This window comes from Nerophis lumbriciformis, linkage group LG08 (assembly GCF_033978685.3).
Source record: "Nerophis lumbriciformis linkage group LG08, RoL_Nlum_v2.1, whole genome shotgun sequence".
NCBI classification, from domain to species: Eukaryota; Metazoa; Chordata; class Actinopteri; order Syngnathiformes; family Syngnathidae; genus Nerophis; species Nerophis lumbriciformis.
In genome coordinates, this window is record NC_084555.2 from 23595001 (window position 1) to 23617464 (window position 22464).

Sequence of the window (22464 nt, forward strand, 5' to 3'; positions counted from 1 at the left end):
CTCCTCATTCAATGCGTTTTCTTTATTTTCATGACTATTTACACAACTATGAATGAACACATTTGGAGTTATGTATTTAAAAAAGGTGAAATAACTGAAAACATTCTTCTAAATAGCCAAACGTTGCTCTGATTACTGTTTTGCACACTTTTGGCATTCTCTCGATGAGCTTCAAGTACACCTATGAAGTGAAAACCATTTCAGGTGACTACCTCTTGAAGCTACCTCTTGTGTTCATTCATAGTTTTGATGCCTTCAGTGACAATCTCAAATGTAAATAGTCATGAAAATAAGGAAAACCCATTGAATGAGAAGGTGTGTCCAAACGTTTGGCCTGTACTGTATATATATATATATATATATATATATATATATATATATATGTATATACATGTGTATAAATATATGTATGTATGTACACATATATATCATGTGTATCAATTCCTTGGAATCGCTTGCCATTTCGTCTAGCGGTTCTCTTAACGGTTCTTCTGGGTGGGGAACATGCCGTATTCCCGGGCGGAAAAAGCGCACCGAAGTTTGCCGACATTTTACTAAAAAAGACAGCAAAAGCGCTACTTTTAATAATTCAAAGGTTGCTATTTCATCAAGAGGAGAACATATGAGCAATATGCTGAAACATTTGAACATACAGCATGCAATGAATGTCGCTTTTTGAACCGCGCCGATCTCATCCCAGGCAGCAGCAGCCATCTGACATAAAAACAACAGGTCCAAATAGTGCCGATAATGTTAGTGCTATTCCCTGTTAAATTGAAATGCATGCCTTATCATTCAGATGAGCATGAGGAGACATGTTCAACTAGGACAGGCTTTATTCAGCTCACCCAAAATGGGGACAATTAGTACAGACAATAGATGGATGGATATACTGTAATTTTACCAAAGGTCTCTGTCACTGTGATACTGCTGGTAATAATTGACAGGCACATTTCAAATCATGAAATGTTATTCTTAAAAGATTCTGCAGCCACCTTAGTAAATGTGACAAAAAACATTGTGTGTCTGGCAACGTCCATCTACGTATAGTACGGTTTTAGGTCCAGGCAAGCCTAAAATCCTGTCGCTATCAATGTTTGTTTCATGTGACCTGGATTGTTTTTCATCTACAGAGTTATGGACAAACACCCTTGGTGTCTTTGGTAATTAATTTAAAAGTGTAAAGCAGTCTTGCAGTCATTGTTTTGGTACATAAGACCACACACCGCCTGAAAGTCCCATTCAGTAGCCAACAAGCTGAAAAACATTTGCGGGTAACAGTGTACTGTTTCTTTAAAGCAGTTACACTTTAGAAGTAAGTAAACTTGTTGGGAGGTTAACCTGTCATTGTTGAATATTTGGACTTGTTGTCATTCTTTTCATGTGTCAGATATGATATTTACTTTTTTCAAACATTTAGGATTCCAAAAAGTGGTCCATCACATGGCCCATTTTGTGTCAGGTGTCATTCAAAATGATTTGGTTTTTTTCTTAGATATAGAAAACTATTTAGTGTGAGATTGAAGAAGACAATTGAGAACTGCTATCTGCATATCTTAACAGAATTGAGTTGAGAAGTTTGTTTGAAGGAAAGGAAAGTCATTAATAGGAAATCAATCAGAACAACCTGCTTGATTCAGTTCTCATGGTGAAGTGAATAATGTGTGGAATGACGCTTTGATGTCTGCTTAGGAATGGTTTTCTCAAGAGCGCAAAAGGGTTGTCCCAACCCTACATCAATTTAGTCTTGTTTCTTCCTAGAAGCAACCAGGTCCTCAGCGATAAAATATTTTGCCCAAAGATGCAAAAAAACATTAGTACAGTATATTATAGTAAATTGAGTTTATCTCAATTGATATATTCTAGCTTAGTGTTCAAAAATGCAATTTTTCAGAGTGACTGACTCACTTTCCCTTAACTGCACACAATATTGTACTTGAGAATACTGCTCATATTTGGATGTTTGACGTCAGTGACACCCCTTAAGCACCTTGGGATAATTAGCCTTTTTCTTTTTTTAAATTTTAATGCCGTGTTGCAGTGAAGTGACCCTTGAGTTCTATCTACATCCATATGTTATAATTTTGTTGTGGGTAAACAAAAGCCTGTGTTTAGATGTAGTGGGAAACATGCCCTTGTTTCCTTCATAAAACTGGGCCCCATAATTTCAGCATGTTTGTGTGTGGCAAACTACGTAATAGATGTGAATTTAAACTCCAGCCTGTGGTTATAAAGGAGTGCTTACTGCGGGTGGTTTTCTGCAAAGAATAGTTTGTTTGTAAAAAATGCTGTTGACTGATTTTGTGGAATTTTTTTCAGTTTGTAACATGTTTGTCATTTCCACATAATAGGAATGTTGTCACTTGTCACTTGTTGCTTGTTGTCTGCTGCTTTTGATCTTGATATATGTCGCCTAGTCACTGGTGATGACCGGCACCACAAGTCACACCCGCTTCCCTTCTCCAATCAGCACCCTACTTAATGTGAAGATGTTGGTTTGCTATGGTGGAGCTTATCCCTTATCTCCCTACCAGTTGACTAGGAGTTTGACCTCTTTTTGAACCCGGTGCTAAGTGTTTGCATAATTCGACAACTAGCTTCTGTCTAAATTCTTGCCTCGTGGATTCGTCTGTTTTTTTCTGTCCATATGAGTGATCATATTCTTGTTTGTGTGATCTGCACTTTAGTCCTGAGCCCAAGCCTTAAGGAGTTAGGTTTCAGAGGCGTGTTATCACTGCAAATACTGCAGATAGAATTTCTAAATTGTTTGATCCTCTTTTAGTTATGAACTGTCTCAATGTGGACAAACTCATTCACTGTTTTAACAATCACTGTGTAACAATTCTGGATCAGGTGCCTCCGATTAAATCCAACTTGTCTATACAGAAAAAAGTGTGCCCTTGGAGTAATTAAGATATCCTAAGATTTAAAGGACTTTGTCGAAAAACTGAACGCCTGGGAAAATCCACTAACCTTGAGGTGCAAAGGCTCTATCTCAGGGATTGTCATATAATGTGATGGTTAAAAATGCCAGGTCTGACTATATATGTCAGCTAGTAGCATTGAATAAGAAAAATCCCAAAATGTTGTTTCACACCATAAGTTCTCTTGTATGTCCTGCTGTATCAGCAATGCCTTTCTTAGATGTATCACTAACAAATTCAAGATGATTAAGGAAAGAAATACTGCCCCTTCCGTGTTATACCCATGCTGTCTTTGAGCCAGTCTCGAGCATGTGGTCCTCATTTAAGACTATGCCGTTTGCTGAGCATTTGGCACTGGCGACCAAGATGAAGTCTTCCTCCTGTTCATCTGACGTCCTTCCCTGTAGTAGGCTCATCCGAAAAGTGTTTGAGTAAATTGGCCCATGTGTTACCAAAATGATTAACCTCCCTTTGTCCACTGGTGTGTTTCCCAATGTTTTCAAACATGCCATAAGTGGAGCCATTACTAAAAAGAGCAGGATTAGACCCGACGGATCTAAAAAATGTAGGCCTATTTCTAAGCTTCCCTTCCTGTCTAAGTTTCTTGAGAAGGTGGTCTGTGGACAGCTGACATTTTTTCTGGATCAAAATAATATCCATGAGTCATTTCAGTCCCGCTTCAGTAAACAACACTCAAGGGAAGTGAAGTGAAGTGAATTATATTTATATAGCGCTTTTCTCTAGTGACTCAAAGCACTTTACATAGTGAAACCCAATATCTAAGTTATCTAAGTTATATTTAAACATTGTGACATTATAATGTTTGCTAATTCCGGTAAATTCACTGTTTTGGTTCCCTTGGATCTGTCCTCAGCCTTTGAGAAGGCCGAGGGATCAACTGTCAGGGTCAGTTCTACATGGTTCTCATATTTATCTAGGCGTACGTTTAGTGTTAAAGCTAACCAAATAAGATCTAAGTCAGCAGATCTGGGGCCTCATGTTCAGAGAGTTGCGTTACTTTCCTTCTAAATATAGACATAGGATCAAATCCAGAAAATGGCATACGCCAGTAAAAATTCAGATGTATGAAAGTGTTTGCACGCACAAATCCAAGAACATTTCTTTGTTACATACGCAATCTACTTGGAATGGACCACCAATGTCTGTGTGGCTTGGCACGCCCAGGCCAAGCTCCCCTATAAATATGCAAATTCATTTTGAATGTAGCCATGTGACTGAGAACAGCAAGCACTGCCCATGAGGTGCTTCTTTCTTGTGCTACAGAAAACAGTACACGGGCTAAAAAAAATGGTCGGGTATCAGGAACACTGTGAAGAAGAAGATGGATGTACATCGCCAAAAAAGCGTTTGAAAATATCTCTGCAACTGTCCCCTTTCCTTCGCCGCAACTGTGTTCCTGACATAGGGATGATGTTCGTTAAGAAATTATCGAGTTCGAGCCCATTATTGAATCCTCTTATCGAACCGATTCCTTATCGAATCTCTTATCGAATCCAGATAGGTTGTTGTGTGTGCACTGAGTTCCAAAAGCCATATATGTTATATGACTGTGCCGGCACGCTGTTTATATGGAGGAAAGCGGACGTGACTGAGGACAGCATGCGGCCGTTATAGAGTGAAGGTTTCAGGTGAGAGAGGACACTAAAGGCACGCCCCCAGTGAGCATATAGTGCTGCTATGTGCGTTGTAAATAAACAAACACATCACCAACATGGACGAGGTGCCGCTCACTTTCGACATCCCGGTGAATCACACTGTGGAGAAAAAGGGACCAGCACGGTAGCGAATCGATACGCACAGCGGGGCAAGAGAAGTCGGCTTTTACTGTTGTGCTAGCTTGCTATGCTAATAGACAACGAGACTGACTTAGAAAATGAGGAGAGGGAATCTGCCGTGTTTGATGGAGAACTTGCCCAGCTGTTCATTTCGGACACAGAAGAAAAGGACTTTGATGGACTTGTGGATGAGGATTGATCAAAAAATAATGTGAATACATTGTTAAATACTTCAATAAAGTACAACCGAACTCAGCTTAGCTCCTGCTGCCTTTTTAAAACAGCATGCTAGCATATGTTTTAAGCTAGCGTATGTTTTAAACTAGCGTATGTTTAAAGCTAGCGTATGTTTTAAGATAGCGTATGTTTTAAACTAGCGTATGTTTAACCATGCCTGCGCCCAAAAATACGCTGCGCCTTATTTATGCTTTAAATACAGAAATAGCACCCATAACTGACACGGCGCCTTTTAATACGGAGCGCCCTATTGTCGCGAAAATACGGTATAGTAGCTTCGATAACGGGAACCGGTTCTCAAAAAGGGATTCGAATCCATGGAATCGGTTCTTTTCTTATCGAACAATCGGGAGAACCGGTTTCAAACATCATCCCTACCCTGACAATGGTTATTGCACCTGATTACTCAATTCCAGACATTAAACAGTACTGAATTTGGGTGGCTTAAGCCAGTCTGCTCAGCCAAGCCTTAGAAACTTGGGAGTTATCTTTGACAAAGACCTGTCATTAGTGCAGCACTGTAAGCAGCTGACAATGAACTGCTTCTTTCAATTATGGAAAATGTCTAAACCTTGGAAAATTGTGTCACGGAATGATTTGGAGCTTATCATTTATGCTTTTGTGTCTTCACGTTTGGACTACAGTAAGAGTTTAGTTTCATGTCTGAACAAGAAGGAGCTCTCTTGACTGCAATTAGTGCAAAACTCTTCAGCAAGAATTCTTACTCGTACCAATAGGAGGACAGACCCGCATATCCCCTATTCTAAAATAACTTATTGGCTGCCAGTGTCCTAGGATCACGTTTAAAATTCTGGTTCTAGCCTTCAGAGCTTTGCTTTGTCAGGCTCCTTCATACATCAGTGATCTCATCCAGCCTTACACCTCTACTCGAGCTCCTAGGTCTGTGGCTCAGAATCTGCTGAAGGTCCCATGCACTCGTTTTTGGACTAAAGGTGACCGGTCCTCCCAGGCTGTATCTCCCATGCTTTGGAACGATCTTCCAATCTCATTGCGCTTAGTTGACTATGTTGACACCTTCAAAAGCAAACTTAAGACTCATTTATGTGTTTTGGCCTCAAAAGGGAACTGCACTTTTTGGGGAATTTTGCCTATCAATTTATTTTAATGCATTGTAAATATTAAATGAATGCGATCAAAAGTCTGCTTACAATGGAGCTTATTGGAGCGGTTCAATTCTGCCTACAGAGCCCCTACAAAACATCCAAACACCTCCATTAGTGTTTTATACACATGATTTAATTATACATGTAATGTTGTAACAGGCACATTTATAATAACATTTAATATTTACGTCTTTTGATCATTTCAAGCATACGCAGCGCATTAATTTCAAAAACGCATCACAATGTTTTCGTTTTTTTCTTCATTACTGATTTGAGCCGGTGTCCTTTTCTTTTTTAAGTGACACAGTTAGTCATATGAAGCCCTCTGGTTCTCCTGCAGATGCCCTCCCACCTCGCCTGTTTAAGGAGGTACTTGCTACTATTGGATCAAGTGTCCTTAACATTATCAATAGCAGCCTCTCTTCTGGAATAGTTCCAGTAGAGTTTAAACATGCAGTGGTACGACCTCTACTTAAAAAACCAAGCCTCGACCCCTCTCTCCTCTCTAACTTCAGACCTATCTCTAATCTTCCATACATTTCCAAAATATTAGAGAAGGTTGTCTACAGTCAGTTGTTGCCCTTCTTAGAGGATAATGGTATCACTGAGCTGTTCCAGTCCGGTTTTAAAGCCCTCCACAGCACAGAGTCAGCGCTTCTAAAAGTTTTTAACGATATCCTCCTGTCAACTGATTCTGGTAAATATGTTGTCCTGGTGCTTTTAGATCTGTCTGCTGCGTTCGACACCGTCGGCCACGCCACCTTAATCACTCGTCTTGAGAACTGTGTGGGCATTAAGGGCGCCGCTCTCAACTGGTTCCGGTCGTACCTAACCGACAGGAGTTTTTGTGTAAAAGTAGACAGTTTTATGTCTTCCACAGCTCCTTTACCACATGGGGTCCCCCAGGGCTCAATCCTTGCCCCAATTTTATTTGCACTTTACCTTCTCCCCCTTGGTTCTATTTTTAGGAAGTACAGTATTGCATTTCATTTTTACGCCGATGATTGCCAGATTTATTTTCCCATGGCACAAAATAACACGGTTCAACGTCTTATTGACTGCCTGCACGACATCAAAGTCTGACTTTCAGCTAACTTCCTGAGCCTAAATGAAGATAAAACAGAAGTTATGTTGTTCGGTCCAAGTCGCTCTCCCTCCCCCAACGTTGACCTCGGCACTCTGACCCTGTATCTCAGCGACTGTGTCACAAACCTGGGGGTAAAGTTCGACTCAGATTTTAAATTCGAAAAACAAATCAGCAGCGTCGTACAAAAAAGCTTTTATCAATTACGCCAAATAGCGAAAGTGAAACCGCTTCTATCAGGACATGATCTTGAGAAATTAATCCACGCCTTTATCTCGACTCGTCTTGACTACTGTAATGCCCTGAGCACATCACCCCTATTTTAGCGTCCCTTCACTGGCTCCCTGTGCGTTATCGAATCAATTTTAAACTCCTTTTATTTGTTTTTAAATGTCTAAACAACCTCGCGCCAACCTATCTCTCCGACCTCCCTCAGCCTTACTGCCCCACCCGATCCTTAAGATCAGCCGATCAGCTGCTGTTGACGGTCCCTGACACAAGGCTGAAGCTTAGAGGTGACAGAGCTTTCGCCGTTGCTGCTCCCAAGCTCTGGAACGACCTACCTCTGAGTGTTAGACAAGCCTCCTCTCTTCCTGTTTTTAAATCTCTCTTAAAAACATACTTTTATTCCATGGCTTTTAACACTGAGTGATATCCATCCTGCAATGGCGCCCCATAATACACCTGCTGTGAACCTGTTTTTATGTTTTTATGTTTTTATTTATTCTATTTTTATTTATTTATTTTTTATCGTGTTCTGTTTGTGTTGTGTTGTGTTTGCTCGGTACTCGTTTTATCTTTTAACCTGTCCATTGTACAGCACTTTGGCTACCCCGGTGGTAAATTTTAAATGTGCTTTATAAATAAAGTTGATTTTGATTTGATTTGCTGCTCACTGCAGACTTCATGAGAGCCAACACACATCATAAAACATCACTTACTGTACATGGTCTGCTGTCAGTAGGACACCAACTGCTGGGATGTTCATATATTCCCATTTAGGTGAAAAATGTATCATAATCCTCGCGAAGAAACGGGGTACGGGGGCGGAGTGGAACAAGCGCTTTTCATGTTGTTCTCGCCAGTTCCAGGTCCTAAATGGCTGTGAAAGTGTCCCAACTTGTCGGATTATATCCTGAGCCATTTTCTTTTCAGGTGAGAGGCATGATTTATGATCTACAATAAACTTACAGGTAAGCAGGAAGCAAGGAAACGGCAGACCACTCAATGAAGTAAACAGGCACACACGGAATTGATTACGTTGCCGCTATAAATAATAGTTTGTCTGCGTTAGGGCTTATAATAACAATATCACTAATACTTAGTTAATATTCAAGTCACTAAATGTAAATTGAGTATTGTTGGCGCTTTTTGAATGATTGTTTATCGGATTTTATGGGTGGAATAGTGGAGCTCCCATTGGCTCCGCTGTAAGCTGACTTTTATTTGCGTTTAATATTTAGAATGCATCAAAAAAATCTCCATCCGTCGTCATGTCTTTCATATTGATTGTGAAAGATATGCAAAATTCAAAAAAAAATGCAGTTTCCCTTTAAATTAGTTAATTTTGGGCTGCTATGATTTTTATGTTGTCTCTTATATTGAGTTTTTATACTATTTAATATTGTATTTTTATTATTTTTAATATTGTGTTTATTTATATTCACCTTTTATACTATGTGACTTTCTGATATTTTACCTGTGTTGTGAAGCACATTTTTGCGTTTTGTCGGTGAAGGGTGCCATATAAATAAATGTTACTTACTTACTTACTTTTTCCTTGTTTTTGTACTTCACGAGTCCAAGCCTTTTGGTATTTGCCAGTGCACTTTTGTTCTTCCTTCTTCCCCTCGGTTCCTCCTTGTTGGTGTATTGGGCATACAACTTGACACGTTTGTTTGTGTACGTTTGCACAATTATTATATAAAGACATTTGTTTGAGTACAACAACACATCTTCTCTGCATCCTGGGATTCAAACTAGAACTAAACATAACAAATGTTCTTCATTTGTCTCAGAAATGTTGCTATAGACTCTGCTGACATCATCAGTCACACGTTCTTAGTAAAGTTATTTTTCAAAGTATTTGAAATCCTGCCATGAATCTGTGGTACCAATGTGGGCTCTGCTTGCTGAAATAGACTACCGCTGATTGTGCTGACCTACCAGTAGTGGTCAGCCTTTGAGCATGCAGCTGGGAGTGTAACATCAGACCACACGTTCCAAAAAGAGTTAAAGGGTGCAGCCCTGGACTGTCATGGTTAGCTACGGTATTTACTGTTAAAGATATACTGTATAGATGGAATAGGGATGACTGTTCATTCAGCCTAATGGCACATGCCCAAAACCACAGTGCAGGCTTCCTTGTCTTGAGCAAGTCTTGAGTTTGTCCAAAGAGGTTGGTTGTAATTAACTTTAGATTATTTAAAGAATTGATTTCAGCCAATTAACTTTATCACAAAGTAGGGATTCGTTTTTAAATTTAATGTTTGTATCTAAACTAGTTCTCACATAATCCTTTACGGTATCCTTGTGGAAATCTCCTCTGTCTAACTTCCTGTTACTGTTGGCTTTTTGTCAAGCTGTTTGTTCCCCAGGGTTTTTATAATTGAGCTCTTGAGCAGCAAGTGTCAACATAAATGGAAGACATCATTAGAAAAATGAATCTGAACTACTCTGTTTTTCTACATTGCTGTACAAAATGCATTTTGTTCCAGTTATAGAGCTAGTTTAAATATTGCCATTGCGAGACAAACTGAGGGTAGGGGGCACAATCGATAAAAACTACTGTGCTATTCTGTGTTTTGTTTTGTAATGTTTCCTCCCTAAATGGGTTGTGCCTCCACCAATTGTTTCTTTACATTAAAAAGTATACTGTTTTATTATCGACTGTACTCAATACAAGAAGTATGTTGTTAAAGATATTTAGGAGTAAACGTACAGTAAATAGACATTTGTCTGTGTTAATCGGTTCCAGGCCTCAGTTTGGTGAATTAATTTCTGTGAAATAGTAGTATTTCATTCAAAATGTATTTTCATATCTAGAGTATTAAAAAACTGTTTACAACCAGCTTCAGCAGGGTGTACCCCGCCTTCCGCCCGAATGCAGCTGGGATAGGCTCCAGCACCCCCGCGACCCCGAGAGGGACAAGCGGTAGAAAAGGCATGGATGGATGGCATCTACAAGGCAGCAACTCTTATTGTAATTAACTTGCATTGACGTCCAATTGTTGAGCAAGGTTTTACAATGGTGCAATATGATTCAGCAGTGTCAAATATAAGTCATTCCTCTTAAGTGTGTACTCATCAATCCCAGATGTTTTGATTCTCGATACCTAATAATTTCTACCAAAAATAATTATTTAGACTTACTTCTTAAGGAAGAGATCCTCCATTATTTATATACAATACAATATATACCGGTGTATATATATATAACAGCTTCTTTGGTCCAAAATGATCAGACAGTAAATATGCAGGCTCCTAATGTGTGCCAACAGCAAGAAGCAGAGGGTTTGTGTTTGGCATCCTGCATTTACTTGCTGCTGCATCCAGTTGTCTGGAATCACTTAAATGTTCCTCAAAATACATCAACGTAATAAACCACAAGATTGTCTCATCACTGGGCAGCGGTCACATGACCTGGATTTGTGGGTACATTGCAGGGCCCTTACTTTGTGTTGTATATGGTAATGTATACAAACAGTCAGTTTTATATTCTGTGTATACATTATGTTAATCTCTCACTACTTGTTTCTGCATATTACAGTTAATAGCTCGCCTGAAGCAGGAGGTTCAATCTTTGAAAGAGGAGCTGTCCATGCTGACGGGAGAAGAGAGAAATGACAAGCTAGCTGTAGAGGAGATCCAGAAGTATGTATTGTATCTGTCTTGTTACTGGTCTGCACTGATTTCTTAATATTACTCATATGACAATTGAACCTAGTCATTCAAAGCTGACTTTGTTTCCCTTGTTAGCGTGATTACCCTTAATTCTGATTAGCAAACTGCTCTCTGAATTCCCTTAATGTATACTCAGAGCTATAGATTTTGGTCTTTCCAGAAGACTACATAATGCTGTTACATAACACCTTTGAACTGCCATCCATCAGCTGTCCAGAGTTTTTAAAACAAGTCTTTTCACACACGAAATGCATCCCATCTATTTGTAGTTTCTTGTTTTTCTTCCAATGGCATGACAGATCCAAACATTGATTGATCTAAAAACCACCAATGTTGCAGGGTACCAAAATGAGACTGTCATGTTTTTTTGTGTCGTCCATCATGTAAACCTGGAATGTACCCAACATGTTTGGGAGAGAAAAAAAGACTGCACATTTTTTGTCTACTTTAGATCCAGATGGCTGGTTGCCTTCTAGTTCTGGGGTACCCAAAGTGTTGCATATGGGAAAACCTTGGCCCATCGAGTCGTTTGGCTTGGCCCGCCAAAGAGTGGCTTCCCAAATCTAATACATATTCATATTGACCTCTTTTAAGCTAACTAGGGGTGTCCCGATCCGATATTGATAGCTGCTATTGGTCAAATATCAGCAAAAACAAGTATGGGATTATCACGACTTGCATGTAAAATCTACAATATAAAATCCGATATGAGCAGTCCTGCAGAGCGTTTACATAGCTGGACAGCCAGTTAACAACAAAATGTCTTCCAGAAAGGACAAAGCAGAGATGCAGGCTATAGGCTTCTAGGAGCTAGCACCTACACAACAAGTAAGCACACAAGTGTTCTTAATTGAACAATATTGCAGTCTAAAACACCGCATTTGTCAATATAAACAAGTATCACATAATTATAGTTCAGGGTTGCCCTCAGCTTGCCAATATATATGTGGCGGTGGGGGCCGATTATTCACATTAAAAAAAAAAAAGTTATACATACATTTAAAAACAAATCTGTATCATTATTAATTTGCATGAACATCATCGTTTTGCTGTATTTTTCGATTGTTGCTGTTTAATGTACAATGTACTTTGTTGAAAAGTTTTCAAGTTTCTCGAGACTTTTCTAATTCTTTCAGTGCCTTTTTCTTTATTAAAAACAAATGGCAGCAATTTTAGTATCTTTGTTATTAGAGGCCGGCGGTGGCTGCTGGTCTCTCAAGAAGGGGAAGCTGATTTTCAACTACTCTCTAAACACGTACAGTCTCCAATAACAGTTAAAAGATTTAAAGATGCTAGATTTTTTTTAAGAAAATGTCACTTACAGGATTGTAAGATTGTTCATATTGTCCATTTCAAGATCGCTGATTCGCTTATTATGCTGTCAATCAAAAAGGGATTCAGCCTCAGACAAGTCATCCAATCATGTGACGTCCAGGCCAACCAAGGCCAAGCCCACTTCTCTTCTCATTCATTTCCAGAGATAATTGACATCTGTGGGCGGAAAAACCCGAGCATTTATCCAATGACTCTTTAGTTTCGCTGCAGTGGAACAACCCACTCTATGCTCCCCCACTGAAGGCAACAGACACTCTGATTCAACACTGTTTTGTTCAATGAATAGGAACAAAGTCGCCGCGTCAGCTGTCGTGAAAGTAGCTGATTCTGAACAAAAGTTGAAGTTGAATTTCTAGCACATATTTAGTCAATGAAATGTGAACACAAATCATTGATTGCATGTCTGCAAGGCTAACTACTTGTCATATACCATTGTTATCTGCACTTATTAAAGGAAATGTATTATGTACATTTAGGCAATGCGTGTTTCACACTTGAAAAACTGTTTTAGGCCCGTGACCCTTTGGCCACGAAAGGCAAAAAGTTTGGGCATCCCTGTTCTAGTCTTTCTATTGCCTGCATCCAAAACTTGGAGAATCAATGTTTGGACTATCATCCAGACATTGTTTATCAACTGACTGGCTCAGTGGCGCTGGAGCATTAGTTGAAGTTAATAATTTTCTTTGAACAGACCCACACTTTAAACACAAGAGAGCGCTCCTCAAATATTGATCATCTGTTTTAGTATATGTTGAGTCATTACTGACTGTAACTGATTGTAATTCTTGTCTTTGTTATTAGGTTGGAGGAGTTGGTCACAGCCTTTCTACATGATGCTGGTCCAGACGTATCACTGTCTTTGGGACCAGATATGAGAAAAATCCAATACTGTTTCAGCCTGTTGAAGGTAATATATTTACAATGTTTGTAAAAGTCGCCACCTGTTCTGTTTCTCTATCCGGCTATCGTTGCTATTGTGGAGGATTATTATTGTTTTCATGGTTGTGGTTAAACACTGAACCAGCCTTCTCTCTCATCACAGTAGAGAATGCATGGGAATTTGTCCACATGTTCTCTGTGGACCTAAAAAAGATATTTGACAATGAACTTGTCTTGTGCTATTTGCTCAATGAATGGCTGTTCATTTCCTGGACAATTAAAGAACTAGCTCATGTGACTCTACCATGATTGCCCTCTTACCGTAGTTTTTACAGACAACATTCCTAATTACATGGGTTTTGTCCATGAATGAAAATTGATTGAGCGTTAGACTGACAGAAGGATTGTGCAGTCACTGTGCCGCCGTAATTGTGAATAGAAACATTGTTCAGACTGAAGGATATCCCCTGTTGGCACAGTCATGTGTCAAGTAGACAATAAAAAAGCATTGGGTATACAGTACATCTGTCATGTTTATAGAATTGCAGTGTGAGAAAAATAATGGCTTTAGACAAAACACTGTCAGACAAAGCTACCTTTGGCATAACAGCTACAGACAGAACGGCAGCAGTATGGAGGTTAATTTCTGTCTTTATTATGAAAGCTATTTTTGAAACTGAATTTATGTAACATTTTTTTGCGTTTTAGTGTTGTGAACTGAATTTCAAATCAAATCAAATTATGCTGACAATTCCATTTTTTTTTAAATCAGTGTTTTAAAATTGTGTAAAAAAATTCAGTGTATAAAAAATCTTTGTAAAAAAATTCAGTGTATAAAAATTCAGTGTAAACCAATTCATCCATCCATCCATCCATTTTCTACCGCTTATTCCCTTTTGGGGTCACGGGGGGCGCTGGAGCCTATCTCAGCTACAATCGGGCGGAAGGCGGGGTACACCCTGGACAAGTCGCACTAATTCAATCTAAAAAAATTCAGTGCATATAAATTAGGTGTCGAAAATTTAGCTGCTTCAAAATGCAAGACTCACTTCTGGTAAAATAAAGCTAAAGCAATCGATCCTGTCTCAGAACCAGCCAATGAGGTATCAAGTTTGAAGTCACGTGACACGGGTCTTTCAAAACAGCATAAAAAAAGCAGTTAACTGAACTACTTTGGCAATATACAACATGATTAACATTTCAATGTTTCCAAACTATAGAAATGATTTAAATGGTTAAAATCTGCACTTTTTTATGTGACATACAAGTGAGTACGTTTCATGATATGCAGTTAAACCGACTGTGATACACAATGTGACCAGCAGATGGTGCTGGATAATGATGCAGGATGTAATATCACTGTTCTGCAGAACTTTGTTGTAGAAAGTTCCGCAGAACAGTGATATTACCTAGAATACGTAGATGTCTTTTTTATCCTTTTGCCTTTATTTTTCGCAATGTTTGTTGCATCTTTTTTTGTTCTTGCTTGATTATAAAATATGTCAAACAAGGAGGTGATCTGAGAGGTAGAGGAGGAACGTTCATATATTCTCAATATTCAGTGTTTTATTGTTCATAGTCAATATTGTAAACCCCACATTCTATATTTTTATGTACTTTAAGAAGTCTGACATATAATTCAGTAAAAAAAAATGTAAGTTAATTCAGTTTTTGAGATGGTCTGTTTAGTTTTTTACTGAATAGAATGTACATGAAAATACATACTGTGGGATTTACAATACTAACTATGAACAATAAAACACTGAATATTAAAAAATATATGAATGATGCGCCTCTACTGCAGACCACTTCCTTCATTGGCCATTGTTGATTCTACAACACAGTTCTGAAGAACAGTGATATTACATCAAGCATCATTATCAAGCACCATTTTATGGTCACATTGTGTATAACAGTCAGTTTAACTGAATTTCATGAAACTTAGTTCAGTTCAGTTCAGTTCAGTTCAGTTTCAGTTTATTTCGAATATGCATACGATAACTCATGTCAGTCAAAAGTGCAGATTTTAACCATTGGAATTATTTCTAAAGTTATGTTGTATGATGCCAAGGTAACCCAGTTAACTGCTTTTGTTTTGCTGTTTTACAAGACCCGTGTCACGTGACTTCAAACTTGACACCTCATTGGCTGGTTCTAAGACAGGATCAATTGCTTTAGCCTTATTTTACAGGAAGTGAGTGTTATTTTTTGAAGCAGCACATTTTTCGACACAGAATTTTTCAGCACTGATTTTTATTGCACTGAATTTTTTATACTGGATTTTTATACACTGATTGTTTTACAGTTAATTTTTATAAACTGATTTTTGCAATAATAATAATTTGATGTAAAAAAATTCAAATGCCAAAAAATTCAGTGTCAAATAAAAGCTTTTGTAATAAAGACAAAAATGTACATTCATGCAGCAGACATACCAGCGTACAAAAAAAATTCTCAGAAAGAAATTGAAATTTTCTTCACATACGGCCATCTTTGTACTACTCTGCAATCTGGGTACGACTTTTAAACAGTACCATGATTCAAAAGTAGCCTTGTATATAACTTTCTCTAAAGTCTGCCCACCCTTTAATACACTAACCGAGAGAGGGCTAAAGTTAAGGTCAAGTTCAAGGCAAGGGAAAACCCCCCCCACCCCCCCCAGATCCCTGAGGATCGGCCTATGTCATGTCCGACAGCCATTTTGGCATTAGTAGCATGGTCCTAAACTTTTAATTATATTACTTCAAGCAATCTACATTCGCCCATTAAATAATAGGGGTGGTGTGGCTCTGTTGGTAGAGCGGCCGTGCCAGCAGCTTGAGGGTTCCATGTTTGATCCCCGCTTCTGCCATCCTAGTCACTGCCATTGTGTCCTTGGGCAAGATACTTCACCCACCTTCTCCCAGTGCCACCCACACTGGTTTGAATGTAACTTCGATAATGGGTTTCTTGTTACAGTTCAAACACCTGCCGCCTCTCACTCTGCTGTGCGTTCCACGGCGCGCACCTTGGGACATGCCCACGGGCGTTCCTCTCCTGCTGCAGCCGCACCTTCACACGGCTGCAGTCACTCTGCAATCAACACACCTGATGCTGATGAGTCTTCTGCCTTCATAAGCCGCCGGCAATTTAATTGAATTTGGCTGTTGTTGGTACCACTTTTAGGAGATTTATTTCATCTATATCATTTACACAGCATCTGTTCGTACAATATAGCTTATTAAAGAGGACTTTACTACTAATCTTAATTGCCATGGATTTTAGATTAAGCAATGTTTTGCTGCTGGTTAAATCACCAAAAATGATTCCAGGGCGCGGCACCGCTGCTGCCCACTGCTCCCCTCACCTCCCAGGGGGTGATCAAGGGGATGGGTCAAATGCAGAGGACACATTTCACCACACCTAGTGTGTGTGACAATCATTGGTACTTTAACTTTAACTTTACTATGTGGGTGTTTTATACATGCTGTTTCTTACATGACAGCACGGTAGACAGGGTTTAGTGCTTGTGCCGTACAGCGAGAAGGTCCTGTGTTCGATTCCCAGGCTCAAGGTCTTTCTGTGTGGAGTTTGCATGTTATCCCAGCTTCCTCCCACCTCCAAAAATATGCACCTGTAGATAGGCTGATTGGCAACAATGTGAGTGTGAATGGTTGTCTGTCTATCTGTGTTGGCCCTGCGATGAGGTGGCGACTTGTCCAGGGTGTACCCTGCCTTACGCCCGAGTGCAGCTGGGATAGGCCCCAGCCCTTTGTGACTCCAAAAGGGACAAGTGGTAGAAAATGGATGGATGGATGTTTCTTACACTTCTGACACCACTTACACATATTTGTAGATAAATGGTAGTTATTACATGTGACCGAAGTGCAGTTTCATAAACTTAACATATTTTTTTTTTAATGTTTTTTATTCAGCCTTTATTTAACCAGGTAAAATGACATGTACCACACATCATTTCAAATTTGACTATTAAATTCATGGGCGCGCCCACCGTTACTGCTCACTGCTCCCCTCACCTCCCAGGGGGTGATCAATTGTGTTGGGTCAAATGCAGAGAATAATTTTGCCACACCTAGTGTGTGTGAGACTATCATTGGTACTTTAACTTTTTTTTATATGACTAGCACATTGTCCGTCAGTAACCTTAGCTATCAATAATGTTTTTCCTGAGAACTGATGTCTTTTAAATGGACGTCTGATGCCTGGCTCTGCAATTCCATACAACTTGATAGATGTATTCCTGAGACCCGATGCTTATTTGTTCACCTTTCAGGGAAGCATAATTGAACTTTATTTAAAAGATTGCATCTGCTAAAAAAAACGGTAGCATGGTTTGACTACCTAACAAATACACAATGCTCTTTTTCTCCCACTCAGACTTATATATACTTGCTTTTTTCATTTTTCTGTCATCTAATTTGATCTACGGTGTTATGTTGACCTGAATCCATGCTGTGGGTGCCTGCATGTGTTATAACTGTGTGTGAAGACAAACAATCGACAAATTAAGTCTACTGTACGCATAACAGACACACAATCAAATTAGATCTAATAAAAAATCTATATTTAAAAATACTCTTCTGGGAAGACCTGTTTCAAGATGGTTGTCTATAGTATAGAATATAATTTACGAGGTCACTGGTGTCTGTCACAAGGGCTTAGCTCACAATATATGTCCTTTGTTTATTAGCCGTTGATTGTTAACGTATGAAATTGCATTTCTTCTCTTCCATGTTTTGCTCAACACCTCTGATGATTGAGCTATGATATGTCTAAGTGAGGCTTTTCCTTTTGACAGCCCTGCGCAGACTTTGAAATGTCAAACCCTGCCTATGCTTCCTTCTACTTGTTTATAGCTGTCAAATGTTCTGATCCTCTGTTCAAACTTTATCATCTACTGCACCACACCTTTCCTGTAATCCTCCATTTATATTTTTTTTTACAGAAAATGATTCTGGGCAAACTAACTGGAAATGTCAGTAACTGTGATATACAGGAGTCTCCAGCAGTCAAACCAGAGGAAAACGACATTTGTGAGCTCCACAGTGCAAATGAAATTGCCAAACTAAAAGAGATGTTGATGCAACGCGACAAAGAGATCAGTATCCTTTGGAATTTTGCAGTCTACTTAGTTTTGCTAATTAGAGAGTCACATTATGTCAAAGTGTTCCTTTGTTTTAAAATACTTAATGGTATCTGTCAATGTTCGATCCATTTAAGGACAATGATTCTAGTGACAGTGATGACGACAATAACTTTAGAAGTGTTGTTGAAGCCCTTTCATTATTAGATAGGGCTGGTTCAAATCCATGTGCCTTAAGGGGTGCAATTGCACAAGTATGTTCATCTATCGGTGCAAATGTATTTTAATGACAAGGACAAGTAGATTTGGTACTTATGATGTGGTCCGTTGAGATTGGAGCAACTTGTGGTCCTTGAGATTTGTGTTTTTCCTTTCTAGCTCATGACATTCTAAAAGCTGATTCTATATATCCAGTGATGTCTGCTTTATTGGATAGCTTAATAGAAAGTGACAAGACAGATGGGGAGGAGAGATTGAATGAACACCATGAGATGAGTGTGACCACAGTATTTGGAGTGAAGGGTTTCTGAGGCAGCCCACTCATCCAATGTGAAGCCGCACCAAGAAATATTTTCACCCTATACTTGAAGCCTATGGTGGTGTTCAGCATAAATGAAGATATCAGATGTCACTGATCTCCATGATGGAAAAACCTGGTGGATATCAGATTTAAGTAGAAACCTATATGAAACAATGAACCCCCAGCTAAAGTAGATTTTTTTAACGTTAATAACTGGCCACAATAGGTTCAGCAAAATTGTGTTGGCTTTAAAACTTGGCAGTGTCTCTGTCATTTGAGATGTTAATTGGAGATACAGTTCGCTTATGCTGTTCCCAATTTTTTGGCTGACAGGAATATAAATGATCCTTTCCAGATCCTTCATTTATCCTCTAAAATAATGCCATTTCCACCGTTTTTTATTATCTCCTGACCACTCCAGGTTTTTTGGTAATGCCTGTTCATAATTAGACATATGCTAATGCCATGTCAAGACCATGCATAATGAATAGACAAATATGTGTTATTATGGGATGTACTTACATCATCAAACGGGCAGAATTTGCAGTTGAAGTGGGCGAGCAAAAAGAGAGCTTCGTTAATATTAAATGAGATTGCAATCTTTTATTAATATACTTCTATTCATAGTATACTGTATGTATAGTGTATGTATGTATAACATTAAATAATGGGAGGCTCAAAACAAGCTTAATAGTCTTACTCTCTAAACCAGACCTATTCAACTGGCGGCCCGTGGGCCACATCTGGCCCGCCAAAGTTTTGTATTTGGCCCGCCAAACATCACCCAAATAGGCTTGATGAAACTAGGGTTGATCATGTATGCAGTACTCCCACCACACCGCACGGAGCAACAGCGAGCATGTGTCTCAATGTCTCAAAAAAATCCATTTAAATTGCTAAAATGTGACTTTTAACAACGACTGGACAACAAAGTTAAATGTTCTACCCCGAGCAAGTGCTCGAGTCATTGTTTTTTGGCTGACTTTTTAAGCGACGGACACATTGATCCAGACAAACAGCAACAATGTTAGAAATCCCCGCGTGTAGACTTCATTACAAAACATTTGTAAGTAGATAGATTTTGTGCGTAAAGATATTTAGTCTGTTTTGTATTGAAATTGCTGACTTCATGATGTCTTTTGTATTCGTGGTCGTGTTTTTCTATGTCTGGGAGTAATGATCCACCTGATTCACGCACCAAACATTCACATGTTTGGTGCGTGAATGTTGTGTAATTTCTATATGTGTAAACAGTTGTAGTTTATTGTGTCAATATATTAACACTAAACCTTCTATTTTATTTATGTAAAATACACAATGGACATTTTTTTATGTAAAATACACAATAGACGTTATATTTTTTTAATGTCTTTGTCTTATGTCTGTATTTTTTACAGTCTTACAAACCTAAATGAAGGAAGAAGTGTGAGGAAATAAATTCAATAAAAGAAAATCATTAAAAAGAAGGAATGTTATTCCTCAACAGTTTTTATTTTATTGACAGTGCAGTGTGAAAAGATGTGTTTACTTTGCTTTTAAGTAAACACAGTCTCAAAGAAATAAAACCTGCGGAAGCATTCACATTTCAATGTACGGCCCCTGAGCCTTTGAGCTCTTGAAACTGCGGCCCTCTTCATTTTGTAGTTGAATAGCCCTGCTCTAAACAATAATATTTTAGTATGTACAATCTGTCAGCACAGTTATGGTAGTAAAAAAATATATTCCATTACTCATGTCAGTACTCTCTTGTCAAGTGTACCAAGTGTACCTGTTGTCAATCTGTTATTCAAAAAATATACACACTGGCATTTTCATCGATATTTTAAAGACCTGCAAACGACCTGCGTGCACAAAACAGTCAAACCTGTATCTGAAGTGAAAGGAAGCAATTATAGTCCTAATGCATGGAGGCACAGCATATGGAAAAGTGAACAATCATAGCAGCTAAACTGAACAGTATCACAGTGGCAGATCTTGTGTTTCATCCTTCTGTGGTAGCCAGCCAATGATTTTTGTCATATCCATGCAAGTGCGCTCATTCCCCACAAGCATATCAACTTGAGTAGACAAACGCATGCAATCTCATCATTAAAGAAGATTTTGTGGAATCTTGGCAAGGCCTCCACAGTCTTGCTGGCTCCTCTTCTCTCCACTGATTTATCCCAAACCATGACATCTGCCCAAGTCTGTAATGTCTGACAGGGAGCACATGTCAACAATCTGCCATTATTAAAAGCCCACTACTGTGCTGCCGTGAGGAAATTAATGTGCATACTGCCCTTTTCTTTTGTTGTCATTTTTGGCTAACTATGAAAATTCTGTCTTTAAGTGCACTTATTCATCAGTCTAGCTTTCAAGCGTTGGCATTCCTTTGCGGCATGTTTTGTCATCTCTAGCGTTATTTGTTTTGGTCCGCTCAAACAGAAGATAAGTTTGGTCCATAACTCAGTACCTACAGGTATCCTGGTTAAGATTTTAAAGAAGGAGAAACAAAAGGCAGAGGATGCTGCAACTCAGCTCACAGGTAGCACCCACAGAAGGAAGCCTGCCACCGCAAGTGATTCCAGTTCGTTAGCAATGCTACTGTTCAAGGAGGGAAACCACCAACCGACCTTGAATGGTTCTGGAGGACGAGCTATTCTGTTCAGTAAAAAAGGTACTCAACGTTTTACTCTAAATGTGTGTTCTAAGATACGATAGAAAATAGCGTCTGCACTTTTGAAGATGTGTCCTTTGCATTTGTTGGGTTACCCGTCAAATACATTTCCTGTAATACCTTTCTGATAGTGCAACTTTGAGTGTGCAACTTCTTTTTAATAGAGCTTTTCAAATGAATGTGTTGATTCAAAATAATCCATCATCATTATTAATCTGAATACAATTCTGAATGTTAATAACTAATCTGCAGGGCAGTATGACAAAAAAACAACCCTGAAACATCTCTGGCAACGCATTTCGGGCAGTTTGTCCAAGTAGTGTTACTCTCTCGCTTGCTCTCTCTCTCTCTCTCTTGCTCTCTCTCTCTCTCTCTCTCTCTCTCTCTCTCTCTCTCTCTCTCTCTCTCTCTCTCTCTCTCTCTCTCTCTCTCTCTCTCTCTCTCTCTCTCGAGTCTTTTCTCTCTCTCTCGAGTCTTTGTGCTCATGCAATGTGTAACTAATGATACAGAGTAAAAATGTATAAAATATAATCCTAATTCATCGAAATTAATGCACAGCAACCCCCGTGATTAATCTAATTCAAAATGTTTACCGTTTGCCAGCGTTACTTTTTACCTCTGCTAGAGAGTTCACATTTTTTTGCCAAAGTTCAAGAATAGTATGCACAAAATGAGTTTCTCTGAACATAGACAGAACAATATATTTTTATGGATGCATTTTGCGTCCAAGATATATATACAAGCACACTGCTGCTTTCTTATAGCATATACTTTATGCCACATTTCTTTGTCTGCCCCATTATTTAGCTGCTCAAAACCTAAATAGAAATGGTCACACTGTAATAAATCTCTTGAAAGGATCATGTCTCCTGTGATATCCTTCCTGGTGTACAAATTTTATCTTGGAAGGAGAAAAGTGTTGT

General features: G+C 38.9%; 1 protein-coding gene across 2 annotated transcripts in view; it reads left to right on the top strand.

Annotated features, from left to right (window-relative positions):
- The window catches only part of kif6 (kinesin family member 6), a 121107-nt gene that overhangs the window by 40383 nt on the left and 58260 nt on the right, over window positions 1-22464 (top strand). For both annotated transcript variants that reach the window (XM_061968500.1, XM_061968501.1), the window contains 4 exons: window positions 10935-11038; window positions 13205-13310; window positions 18228-18384; window positions 21344-21541. In XM_061968500.1, coding sequence (XP_061824484.1) covers window positions 10935-11038; window positions 13205-13310; window positions 18228-18384; window positions 21344-21541 — 565 coding nt within the window. The remainder of the gene's footprint in view (window positions 1-10934; window positions 11039-13204; window positions 13311-18227; window positions 18385-21343; window positions 21542-22464) is intronic.